General features: G+C 39.2%; 1 protein-coding gene across 1 annotated transcript; it reads right to left on the bottom strand.

Annotated features, from left to right (window-relative positions):
- Positions 1 to 2,057: 2,057 nt before the first annotated feature.
- Positions 2,058 to 11,911, bottom strand: vamp2 (vesicle-associated membrane protein 2). The gene is made up of 5 exons (XM_085288537.1): positions 11,519 to 11,911; positions 7,791 to 7,893; positions 7,370 to 7,528; positions 7,023 to 7,074; positions 2,058 to 6,860 (listed from the first exon to the last, which is right to left on the bottom strand). Coding segments are annotated over exons 1-5 (333 nt in total). The 5' UTR covers positions 11,521 to 11,911; the 3' UTR covers positions 2,058 to 6,843.
- Positions 11,912 to 13,671: the final 1,760 nt, after the last annotated feature.

A 13,671-nucleotide genomic window follows, 5' to 3' on the forward strand; every position in this document is an offset into this window, starting at 1 on the left:
CTAGATGGAAGCACATGCAGAGGTGACTTGGAATGACTGTGTCCTGCTTTGTCTGAGTTTGTCACTTTTCAGGAGGGAAGTTGTTGAGGCATAATAGCCTTTTTCCTGGATGCACTTCATTGTGCGTTTTATGGGGAAAATAAGATATTCCAGTGAATGAGCCAAAAAGCTCACAGCAATAACAGGATGTCTCACTAAAGTCAGATCTAACGGCAACTCAAATGTCACACCTAATACTTGACTTCCCTCACATTTTATGGTAGCTGCTCAGGAGACATCATTATTTGCCAGTAAGTCCGAGTCATGGTAATGACAGTATTCAGCTAGAAAGTTAATTCCTTTCACATGCATGCTTTTTCCCTTATGCTGCAGTGGCAGACATGTGGTTTACAGAAATAAAAAGCACAAGTTAGACAGATTAGAAAATAGCTAACTATATCCATCTGTAGAAATGAGTTCAAATAATAAACACCATCCAAACAAAAACAAGACGCTTGCATGAGGAAACATCTGAAAAGAAAACTCTAAGTGCGCAAATAGAGCAGTGGTTACCCTCACAGATTTCGATGTAGCTGGTTGCATGCAGAGGTGATATAAACGAAGTGTTGCAAGCCAGCATCTATGCTTTTGCATGCTGGCAAGTAGTTTAGTGTGAGTAATTTCAGTCTGTAGTGTACGTGAAGTAATGTTGTAGAGGACAGGGCGACACCCAGCGGTGAAAACGTGAAGCTACATCTTGGGTGCAGTGTTATTTCTTATCGCCGCCCTCACAAATAGATGGTGAAGTCGTGTAACAACAATGGTCTATCCCCCCTCTTTCTGTTTCATCATCTTCGGAGTGATAGCAGCTCATTTTCTGTTTCTTCGTCCAAGTTGTTCCATTTGAAGCGTGTGCAGTCGTTCATTTAGCCACTCTGTCAGAAAGCCTGTTTTGCGCTGACGAAGCAATTGGAAAGAGTCAGCGCCATGATAATAATGTGCAAAATGAAGCTTTGCTTTTATGTGCTTAATTTAGAGCTAGCGCTTGCTGGAGAGCTTTCTTCTTCTTCTTTTATTACATATGTGGGCTAGGAAATTCATATTTAGTGAACCGATAGCAAGAAATATGACCGCTTTAGCTACTCTTCAAAATAAAAGCCACCGGAAACGACGATGATAACGTTTTGGTTTTTTGATTGAGCATTTATTAGAATTAAGTAGAAAATTCGAGAATAAAGGTAAAATACTGCTTGATCTTGGAATAAAATTGTCGGCAATAAGATAAAATTGTTAATTTTCGATACTTACTTGGTTACCAGATGCTAAAAGAGAAATTATCTATCTGTTACCTGACACAAAAAGTAGTACATTCTCACAAATTGTGGCTTTACTATTAAAATTTCTATTTATGTTCTCAAAATTTCAACTTTAATTATTGTATTTTTAAAAATATGATCCTAATACTCCTTCATAGGTTTCCCTGGTTCCAAAACCCTAATTAGATATTGGCAGGTTGTTAGAAGTTTTTAGAGAGCAACCCCCCCCCCCCCCCCCCCCCCCCAAAATCCCATTCTGTGATGTACATGAGTGTCTCAGCCACACCTGACAGTTTGTATTTTTGCCCTCTGGTTTCAAGAGACTTACTTTTCTGATACAGAATTTAGTGTGCGTAATTACTATGGAGGCGTAAGTTTTGTGCCTACTTTATTAGTCTAACTACAGTGAACGAGCTACATTATAGTTTAGCTCATTTATATGCTCATGCAACTGGTTGTGCATGCTGTTTAGTTTTCAGTGATGCGAGAGTCTTAATGTGAGTTTAAGGAGTTAAAAAGAGACTATAAACCAGACTGAATGGATGCAGAGGTGCACATTTTTCTGACTTCAGGTCTTAACATAGTCTTTTTTGGCACTCTTGCATATACTAAGGATCAATTAAGGATATCATTTGCATTGGTAATAACTGTATGCTTATTCACACAGGTCCCAGATTTGCAGTCACATTTGCATTTCCCCATTGTTGCACACGGACAAAGCGCAGGAAGCACAAATGAAAGCACAAGCTGTCATAGACACAGTTTTTCCAATATACATATATTTCATGATGTTCATCAATATAATAAGACATTGATAGATTTACACTACAATTATTTTATGTACTTTAGTTTCTCATTCAGTCTCCTCTCCTTTGCGTTGAGTCAACCTTGTTAAGTTTCTAATCCCATACCAAATGACAGCACAATAAATGTATCAATAAATAAAAGCAAACAGAGAAAAAACATACAGCCCAGCACATTGCCCGTGATCTTCCAGTCCTGTCCCTCCTGTAAGGCCAGATGACCAGGGGCAATATGGACCATCATCTCAGAAAACCCACTCCCAAAAAGACAAAAAAAAAGAAAGAAAAGTCTTTCCTCAAAAATAAACTGATTTAAACAAAAAATATATCTGGTAGATACAAACAGCAATCTGATGTAAACTGTAGAGTCATTCTAAGCACTCTGGACTATTGAAAGGTAAAAATACTTTCCCCTGCCCTTCTAACTTCCCATTTTCTTTACCTTTACCCATCAGTGCTGACACACAAAAACTCAGTGACATCTGGAGTTATTACTAAACTGATGCAAAATAAAAACACAATATTTGGTTTCAAAAAAGGAACAAAAGAAACATGTTAACATATGTTAAGTAGAATATTGTGAATTGATAGCCATCAAAAGAACATTCAGAGACTCAAAAGGTTCCCTCCTATTGCTGCGTTCACCCCCTTTAGGGCTTAATGGCGAACATTTCAATAAGGTTGCGGATTTTGCGTTGGTCTCCTTCTTTCTTGCTCGTTTGCTTTCAAAATTTGAATTACAAATTCAAGAGCCCTGTAAAAAAAAGGGCTCCAAACACTTATTCCCCCTAAATGACCTGAACACAGCACTGAGATCACTGAACGGTCCTTGAGGCTGACGTAAGACAATATTCACCAGTGAATCATATTCCCATCCCGCTTGAAAATGAATGAGTCACAACATTTTAAAAAGAAGAAGAAAGTGCCACGGTGTTCAAATTTATGCACACTTCTTTTCATACAGACAGTAAAGCAACAGAAAAAGAGAGCAATCACTTCGTTTTCACTATTGTGACCAATAGGGTTGAGCTCTCACGGGACAACAGCTGGATTTATGGAGAACACACAAATCCTACCCCAATCAGTAGTGTTATACCACTTCAGTCCACTGTATGGTTAACTCCTGTAAGATGGCTAAAAGGACTACATCTGTAACCCAATGATGATTTGATATTGCCAAAAATATCCAATTTTACTTTTTCTCATGCAGTTTTTGTCCTTGTACATATTATGGTAAATTTACTAGTGGCTTAAACCTGAGGATATGGACCCCTTATCCCCAAAACACCCCCATATTACAACACCAAACAGATGCAGATTTCACTGTTTTTCTCGGGTTTGTCTAATAGCTGTAGTTTGTATCTTAATTTTTATGTCTTCTGAAAAATTGGCAGCACTGTGGAGACACACAAAAAAGAAGACTTGTGCTATAATTAGTTATAGGATCATGTGTCTACAAACTAGTTACAGATTAAAGAAGCTCCTCAAACCTGGATACACATAATTAGGGGAAGGCTAATGTAGTTTTGAGATTTGAAGCATGCGGTCCTCAAGTTTTGGTTTAACTTGCATACGTTTAGTAGGATGGCACACTCACAAGCCGTAACTGACACACCACATAAACAGTGTGTACGAGTTCAAAGTTCCTATAGGTAGAGTAAGGGTGTAAGCTATCTGAGACAGACTGGGATAGCTTGGGTAACATCTTCCTATCCGCTTGTTTTTGATGGCAATTGGCAGCATAAGCATGGAATTCTGGTCTTTGGTAATCTTCTGTGGTTTGCTTTTGCTTTGTTTGGGGATAAATATATGTGTATGTGGGGGGGGGGGGGGTGTTAAGGTTGGAACGGGCCAACAGTTCTGGTAACCTCTCTGTTCATCGTACTTCAGTGATCAAGGAAACAACGTGCCTTCACTCTGAGAGTTAAGCGGCCTAATCTGTCAGGATAAACTGGGGATATTCCCAAGACTGAGCTATTCTAACACACACACATGCACACACACACATACACATTAAAGCACTTGTGCACACATACACTCACACGCGCAGACAAGGAATTTCGAAAAGTGAGTTGAGCAAAGAGGGGCAGGTTGGTTTACTCAGGTGGTGGGGAAGATAAAAAGACACAAGGCTGCTAAGGCTTTATACACATTTGCTCTGAAATGCTGTATTTCCTTCAAAACTAAATTTCAGGACTGTGGCATCAGTGGCAGTAAAGGATAAACTGAGCGGTTTCCTGTTGAGCATTTATCAATGCTAGGCCGGTACATCATTTCTCTAAACGCAATATAAACTTTAATTCACCACAACCTCAAGGGAAAATTCTAAATCATCCCGCAGCTGAGAGCGAAACCTTTTCGGCGGTTTTGAGAAATGAAATGTGTAAAAGGCCTTAGTGTCCCACAGTGTCTGAAAATTAAAAAAAAAGAAATCAAGTGCATCTATATTGCCCTGCTCTCCTGCTCCTAGAATAGCCGAAATGGTCACGCGCAGGAGTTAGATGCCGAAATCAAGTTACGTAAGAGTTCAAGACCAAACCAGTGAGGGCACCAATGAAAGAAAGAACTGCGATAACAGAAGCCTCTCCCTTTGATGCTTGGCAGTGTGTAACGCACAGAGCTGAATTACAAAAAACACAGCAGACAGAGGTAAAGAGGAGCTCGCTGCCAGTTAGCAGCAAATGGTACTGATTGCACACTTCCTCTTTACCTGTCTGTTTCACACAAAAATATACTATAATTAAAAAATAGAATCTATATATTTAAAAAAGAAAAAGGCCTTGACTATAGGGAGACACACCGAGACAAACCACTGCTCTAGCAAAATGCTCGTCTTAGGAATGCTACTGTTTGTTGTTTGTTTTTTTTAAATTGTGACTTACTTGTCTTGTCGCTAGCTAACCTTTGAAGGTTAGCAAACTGCTCAAGTAAATCTAAAACTGTGAATCTGACTAATTAGCCCCTGTCCCTGTTGCTAAATCTACAAGGCTGAATTGTCTTGTTTTATAATGTGCTCTTCATGTGGAGAGGTTTTTTTTTTTGTTTGTTTCTTTGATTTTTACTGCACCAGGACCTGCTTTGGCCAGGCTATGGAAGAGCCAGACAGCGCCATCAAAAACAAGGTAGCTTGTGCATTTGAAGCAGACTCCTCTTCTGCAGTCCCTCCACACCTACTAAAAGTGTGAGGGGGATGGGGGGAGATTGTGTGACTGGAAATAATTGACACTTACTGAAAAAAAGTGACTGAAGACTAAGACTAAGGCCTTTTAGTGTCCACACTGGGGAAACGTTGCTGTGTGCGAATTCAACAATTTATACAACGGTACCTTCACAGAATACATCTCCAGAATATAAGTGTGAGTGTGTAAGATAATACCTCTAAAAAAATAATCTGGACAGTTTCAAAGTCTAATCCTGCCTATTGAAAATGTACCCTTACAGCTATTTAACTTTTTTCTCCAGTGGTTTGCACGACTGACGTTTTCGACAATAGGTTCATCGCATTTTTTGTTACTTTTTTTTTTTCAAGATACTTACACTTACATGTGCTACAGTAAGAGCGTTTGCACTAGACTGCAATGAAGGAATGTTTTCGAAATAAGACACTACGTAATATTTAAATAAAAAAAGAAACATCTACAGACATTGGTCCAAATGTACTATGGCAGTTTCGAAATTATCACAAGAAATTGAGGTGTCCAAGCATGCCGAGAGACAGAAGGTGGGGTGGGGGCATAAAAGACGCAACAGATGAAAGTTATTCAAGAGGGAAATTTCAAAAGAGAAATGGAGGTTAATGGGAGGATTACATGGAAAGGGGTCCGGAGGGGTGATGATTATTAGAGCAGTTTCACAATTCATGCATTATTTGTACGCTTGATGGATTATCAGTGAGCGTTAAATCGCTCAAAAAGCCATAAAAGAAGCTAAGACTTGATTTTTGTTTTTCACGGCATCAAGTTATCGAAATCCTGAGCCGAACAAGGAGTAACCTGGAGATTTTCTAAGGGCAGTTCTTTCTGCAGATTAGCTCCAATTTCTGTAACTTGATGTCACTTTTTTTTTTTTAAATGCAAGTTTTAGTTCTCTGGCTTGTTTTGCTGGATGCGAGTAACCCAGACAAGATGAAAATTTGTATCCCAGTTGAATGGAGGCGAACTCCACTGTGCAAAAATACACCAAAAAGAGAGGAGAAGCAAGGGGACGGAAAGATGATGAAAAACATGCAAAAAGTACACACTTCGATTAATAGGCAGTAGTTACCGCTGAAGCATACGTAAAATTAATACAAAAAATAAAAAGTACAAAATGCACACGCACCGCACGCACACACACACACCTACAAAACGGTATATATCAGAATAAAACTCTACAAAGAACTATATATATATCAGTTATGTAACAATTATCGCCAATCGTTGTTTCCTTTTCTGTTGATGCATCGTCACAAGTGTTTGGTTCTCAGTATGGCAGGTTAGAAAAGCCAAGAGTACCCAGAAAGGAGACAGGGCCACACACTCACAGGACAAATATTGACAGGGGTCCAGAGGCGAGGTGGTGGAAGTGGGGGAGCCGTGGGGGCCCTGACGGGTTTAGGGGTGTTATATCAAGGCTAATTGGGGAGATGTAATTATATATAGAGAGAGTAAATTAATCATCTGCAGTTAATTTTGTCATCAATTCGAGGTTGTTTTTTTTTCTGTAGCAAGGAAGTTAGGATCAGACTGGGGTAGGAGCAATTCTTCTTAGGTGCTGAAGTACACTGTAGAGACATAGAAGAGAGGAGAGGTGAAGGAGGGTAAATCGCTGCATGGGTTAGGAGATTATAAAGGCAACTACAAAGAAATGTATGTGTATTACAAATAAATAACACCATTGAAATAACTGTTATATCTGTTATAGAAAATATCAGTGTGCTTCTTACCAATAATGACGATGAGGACAATCACACATATCACACCCAGGATAATCATCATCTGTAATCAGCAGATTTCCAGAAAAAAACAGAGATTTTTAATAAAAACTCTTTAAAGCACTAAAAATATCAATATCACATAAATATCACATACAGCACACATATAATTTCTACCAGTGACACACAAAATTAGGCTCAAGAGCAAAGTTTATAGCAGAAACTGATGGTTGTAGTTGGCTCCATGTTTGCAGAGGCTTTCTGTTTCACTTTGATTTTTATTCTTTTCTTTTTTTTTCATTTTGTCTGTAAACAGACAGACATTTGCTATTCAAGTAAGGATGTCTGCATGACCTCACCTTGGCATTCTTCCACCAGTATTTATTCTTCAGTTTTGCAGCGCTGGTCTCAAACTGAGAGGCTCCAGCCTGCAGGGCATCGGCCCTGTCGTCCAGTTCTGACAGCTTCTGATCACGCTCCAGAACCTTGTCCACATTTACACGCATGATATCCACCACCTGGGGGGGAAACACACAGAGCAGTGTGGTGTAATCGGCCATCAACACAACATGACTGCATGTAAGGGTTACTAGATATAGGATATTGTTTATATATTTTTATAGCAAAAGCTGTTTGAAGACTTGGAGAAATGATAGAGGAGTCAAACCCACTACTTATTATTAAATGTTCATTTTTTTCAGTTCTTTTTTTAGTATGTGAGGAATGAATGAATGAAATGAAAAGCATGAATGCCTGGCTGTGTGTTTGCACTGTACTCACCTCATCCACCTGTGCCTGTGTCTGCTGCAGACGGCGGTTGCTGGTGAGGTTGGGAGGCTGATTCCCTCCCTCTGGTGCAGGGGCTCCGGCGGCTGGGGCAGACCTGATGATAAACAAATGCAAATATTCAATAGCATGTTCATCATGTTAAATTCCCACATTACTCTACAACAGAAATGGAAAAAAAGCCACAAGTGGTTTTTTTGTGATGCGGTGAAAATTAGTCTACAAAAGAATGAGTCATGCTCCCCAAAATCTTCACAAAAACCTAAAGAGGCCATCGAGTGTGATGCAACAGATGTGGAGGTTTCACAATGTGTCAGTTCTATATGCTAGTATATATCAATCCACTGAACTTGTCCTCTTGGGCTAGATGAGCCTGTTCTTTGACATTATGTACAAACGGTGACCACAGTGAGAGAGTGTCATTTCACAGAGTGGGAGTGTCATTTACCGCTAAAAGGTCAACATATGTATGTATATATATATATATATATATATATATATATATATATATATATATATATATATATATATATATATATATATATATATTAAGTCAAAAGGGCCCAAATAGTGAAACAGTTTGGGTAAAATGACCCTACATCCCAACCCAGATGTCTCTTCATCATTGCCATTTCTAAACCTCCTGTGCAGAGTTCCACCACATGGCAGTTTCAGAATAGTTTCTCTGCTTCTTTTTGTCTTAGTGAAAAATACTTAAATTTGTCACCGCTGATGCAAATGTCATTTATATCTATTTGAAACTTTAGCCTTTTCTGTGCTGCTACACTACTTGTGATTCAGGTATATCCATAGTTTTTGTAGTATATCAATAGAAATAAAAAATATCCACTTTGAGTCCTCTATGACACGCATCTCATGACTGAGATGGAGAATGAATGGGCATCAGGCGCAAATTACAACCGCAAATATACTTTTTAATATTTTTTTCAGGAATAGTTTGTGGCTATTTTAAACATAACCTTTAAACATTATACAGCTTGATGTAGAATGTATAACGCGGTCGCTACAACTCCTGAAATGCAAGTGAGAAAGTGTTGAAAATACTTAGATGGAGTGTGATCTAATGCTTACCATTTGCTTCTATAAATCCAAACTAAATCAATGACCACAAAGTAAGATCGTGAACAAACACTCTATGATAAAGCTAAGCTTGTAGCATCTTACGAGAAATATACCTTAGCTGTAACTGAGCTACTTCACTAGTGCGAGGGGAAACTCTGTATAAAGGTCACCTCTGCACACTCACAAATGACTAATCCTTTAACAACAACAAATCCTTTCAAATAGTTTACGTGGTGCTGCTGGTGGTCCCTATGAGTCGCCAAGGAAAAATTATAACAGCTAAATGTCATATTAATAATATTATTTGCCTTAAAATACAAACATGTGCAAAATACTGATATTATTTTATTTTATCAGACTAGTATGACTACTATTCTATAACTGTATATTTACAGGCATGAATGTACAATAAAGTTGCACAGATATATATATATAATTACTATGAGCTCCCTCCAACTTTCCAATGGGTCCCACCATAAAGGTGTAATGTGTACAGAGGTTCACACTGTCATCACCTCTAAACTAGCACCAAGAAGAGCTGCTAGTGCTGTGACGAGGTTTCTCACCAGCTTTCACATCCTGCGAAAACTGTGTGCTGCTGATTTGATCAACCATTTCTCATCTGTGTGCAACTTCAGAACATAATCTAAAACCTTTAAAGTTTTAAAGTTAAGAAAACAAACTGAAAATAAACTAAATAAAGTGATTTCATGCTCTCTGTATTTTTTAACAAAGGATATATTGTTTTCATTTTAATACATTAAAAAAGGAGACATAGTTATTTTATAAATGACTCTATCAGCAATCTGTGTGCCAGTATTCCAATTCAATCGCACTTTGAGATTGTAATCAGTGAAAACAACAAAAACAAAAAAACATTTAATAAAAGATGCAGTTTGGTCTACAGTCCACTGCTAATGTCAGTTTTCCTATGAACGCTAAATATATATTTAACCTTCTTTCAAGATAGTGCTTTTAAAAATAGTCTTGCCCTGTGGAGAGCTGCTGCAACACTGATGGGACTTATTAAGGGGGGCCCTGATGATATGAGGAAGCTTTTCAACATTTATGCTTGGTTTCCTTAAGCCAGAGTAAGATTGGCAGATAGACAGACGTTTAACTCTGCAATTGATTTCTGTTTGTCGCTGTCACGGAAAAGCATGCCGCCTGATTTTCAGCACTGGAGAGCGACATTTCAGCACTGGACAGCGCAACAGCAGTCTGTTTGATGCTGGGCACTGGATCCTAACCTACACGACTTTCATGTGTGACCGTGTACCCACACAGACCAGGAAACACGAAACATCCCTGTTCACCGCGAGCAGGACGGGCCTGTAAAACACCTACAGCACTGCCAACGTCGAGGGCGGGGAGGTTCCTTATTAGGGAGGATGTATTTTAAGCTCTTAAATGCACAATAACAACCAAATATGGCGACAAATGTAACTCAAAGCCCAAAAAGAAAACACTAACAGGCACGACGACCCTGGTAAATGACAGGTAGTGTGTCGGAACCAGGCTGCTTCACCCTTAAAACTGCCTGCTATGCTTATGCTGACAGTGAAGGCTGTGGCGGCTACTTTTCCTCAGCCCACCCTTTCTCACCGTGCGGTCAAAAACAACAAAAAATGGACAATAAAGGTGCGTGAAGAAAGACATTTACACGCTTCATTTACCCACGAAGACCCAACAACAATGAAATGTGGTGAGATATACAGCTGTCCGCCCTCGCACTACAATCGACGACATACAGTAGGAGGCTAGGCTATCCCCACCCCCCGCTGTAGGTTGCAAACATCACGTAAACTAGGCCTAAGACTAATTCAGAGCTAATAATAACAGTCTTTGACAAGTATTATGGTGTATTCGTCGAAAATCGTCGAGGGTGTGTTCAACAGGCTATCCAAATAGTCTGGCGCTGGTCAAACAGCTAGTATGGCTCGTTCAGCGTTATGTCCTTGCTGTTTCTAGAATCGGCCAAATCGTCACCTGTGACTGGGCAAGGGAAGAATAATGCACTGGAAATGTTGAACAAGGGGACACAGCTTTAGAGAACACGACGTCTTTTCCCTTCTTAATATTATTATTAATAATAAGAAATAAATAAATGTATTTTAATTAGCCCGTGGGTATAATCACACAGACGGTGTCCTTTTCAAATCAAACCAGTCCAAACTGGAAAAAAATGCGTACGTGCTGGCTCAAGTCAAATGTAGCTCACGGCAAAAGAAAAAAAACAACAACAACTAATAATAATTACAACAAGGAAAAAGACAGTCGACAAAAACGTTCACTGCACACACACTGGAAATAAGGCTAATAACGCGTTTAATAACAGTTAAACCCGACCCCACCGTCTGCTCTAAGGTTAGGCCGACGCGTTAGCCTCTTCACTTTTGGGTCATATTATCAGAAAGAGACAGCTGTGAAATGAGATCAAACTGCGATATTTCTCCATGATCAACACAACAGCAGAGATTAATAACCATCTCGGTTTATGACGGCTGAGGAACACTGTTCACACGCCACAAATCCCCACAAAGCCTCCCAAACACCAGTCGTGAGGACCAAATTGCAATTAAATAAATTCGGATTTGACAAAAAAAATAAATTAAAAAAAATCAGCGAGCTGTACTTACATTTTCCTGGTAGCAGGGAGACAGCTGTGCTCTAATCCGGACTGGAAATGTTAGCGCGTGCTAAGTGGCTGGCAGATGGATGTGGATGTGCCTTCTGCGCTCCTCTCTACCCTCTGGCAGCCTTTGGTTGGTTATTGTGGCGTTTGCCTGCCTATATATCCTAGGAGGAGCACTGAGTTTGAATCTGCCACTGAGAGGTGTCTCCTCGCTATATATTTCTTCTTCTTTTTTTTCTTTTTTAAAAATTATCTCTATGTCTACAGATTTGCGGCACCTGACAGGCTATTTACTAGAGCCCGGTGCTGTCGGAGACCGTGCTGTAATGAAGGTGTAATAACCCTCCGCCTGGATTAGGTGGACAAAGATGGCTCGGTGACGTCAATCGCGGCGACTTTCATGTTGAAATGGGTGGCCGGAGACTTCAAACACGCCATTTTAGCGCCCACAAAGCATCGTTTTCAACCGTGGGGGCTATTATTGAGGATCTGCTCGTGTTTCATTTAAATACATTGCATGTTGCGGTCACATTTGGGGTTCTAGCTCCTCAGAAAGGAGCTTTTTCTCATGGCGAGTCTGTCTGTCAACAAAATGGCGTTCCTCGAAAGGGGGTGTGGCGAGATAAGCAGTAGCCTAGGTTATCATTTATAGTAAATATGAATGTGGCTGTTAAAATATATATATATATATATTGTATAAAAGGCCCCAAAGTTCATAGAATAGTGTTACTGGTGTTTATAAGTTTATATAGGTTCATGTAATGTTCAGTCTTCTGTCAGTTTGGGCCAGCCGTGCCTATCTTCGATATCTCCACTACACACACACACACACACACACACACACACACACACACACACACATATATATATATATATATATATATATATATATATATATATATATATATATATATATATATATATATATATATATATATATCAAACTGGCATAAATCTGCATTGTAATAGCTTTGATACTGTAACGTGTATATGTACAGTTCATGTGTGACAGGCTGGTACAAGCTTGACCTTTGTGGACAGTTCCTACATCCCAAGGATGATTAGTAGAAGTTAAGTAAAACGAAAGGTCAAGCAACAAAAAATGGTTTTGAAACATTATTTTTCTGCAGCCTTTCTTTTTATTTTATCGTGTTTTGTAATGACTTCATAATAATGAAGGTTCTAATGAAGGTCCTAATTGGTCCTAATTGGACCAACCATCACCATGATGGTGATGGTTGGTCCAATTAGATCTTGATGACGTAGAATTACACCTTAAGGAAGTTTAAAGGTCAGCCTTTAAAAATAGTTATTGTTTGTAGGTCTTGAGAGCTCTTGACAGCTGCCCCAAATGTATTACCTTCAAAGATGTTCCAAGTTGAAGATGATAACGAGGCAGAGTTCAATTAATGTACTATAAACCCTAAAAGAGTGGAAGCTGCTCTCGCTGCTGCAGGATCAACACAGTGTATGGAAATCAATGTGCCTTAATTATGTTTTACCTTTGGCTAAAAAATATATATCTATAGTGTTTCCATTACAATCTGTGTAATGAACAACTGTGTTGCTGTGCAAGACTGGGGGCATCCTTGGTAAAATAAATAACACAAAGCGCAGTTAAATTTAATATGATCCTATGTGACACACCAATGGGCTTGTTCTGCTGCATTAATAAACCACACAAACTGAAATACTTTGCAAGACTAAACAAATGTAAGGTTGAAATGGTGAAAAACAGCCCGTTTTCTTTAATTCTCTGCGTTGGGTCCGTTGATAAGGTTCAATCATGATAAAAATGTCACGCTAGAAGAAAATTTAACAAGACCATGTAAATGTGCACTAGATTGCTTGTCTAAAATTTGGCAAATACAACTTATTATGGTGTTTGGGGTTACTGTTACAGAGCTGAAGAATCCTCTTGTTAGCCTGCAGCATATTCTCAGAGGAGCTGTAGGTGCTCACACTCAACCACTTGGTGGCATCAAAAGGCAGCGTTACTTCACTGCCCACCCCCTCACAGGCTAACTATGCACTGGTAACTATCCCCTTCACAGTGATGACCTCAGTCACGATGTGGAACATGTTGTACAGCTGGCACTCAATAAAAAATTGAGAAAACCCAGCTTGTTATTATGATGTTTTGTTTTTTCATTTCGT

The sequence above is a fragment of the Mchenga conophoros genome, linkage group LG10 (assembly GCF_057382185.1).
Source record: "Mchenga conophoros isolate Kocher_MC1m ecotype Shallow Benthic linkage group LG10, M_conophoros_male_GT1.1, whole genome shotgun sequence".
Classification (NCBI taxonomy): domain Eukaryota; kingdom Metazoa; phylum Chordata; class Actinopteri; order Cichliformes; family Cichlidae; genus Mchenga; species Mchenga conophoros.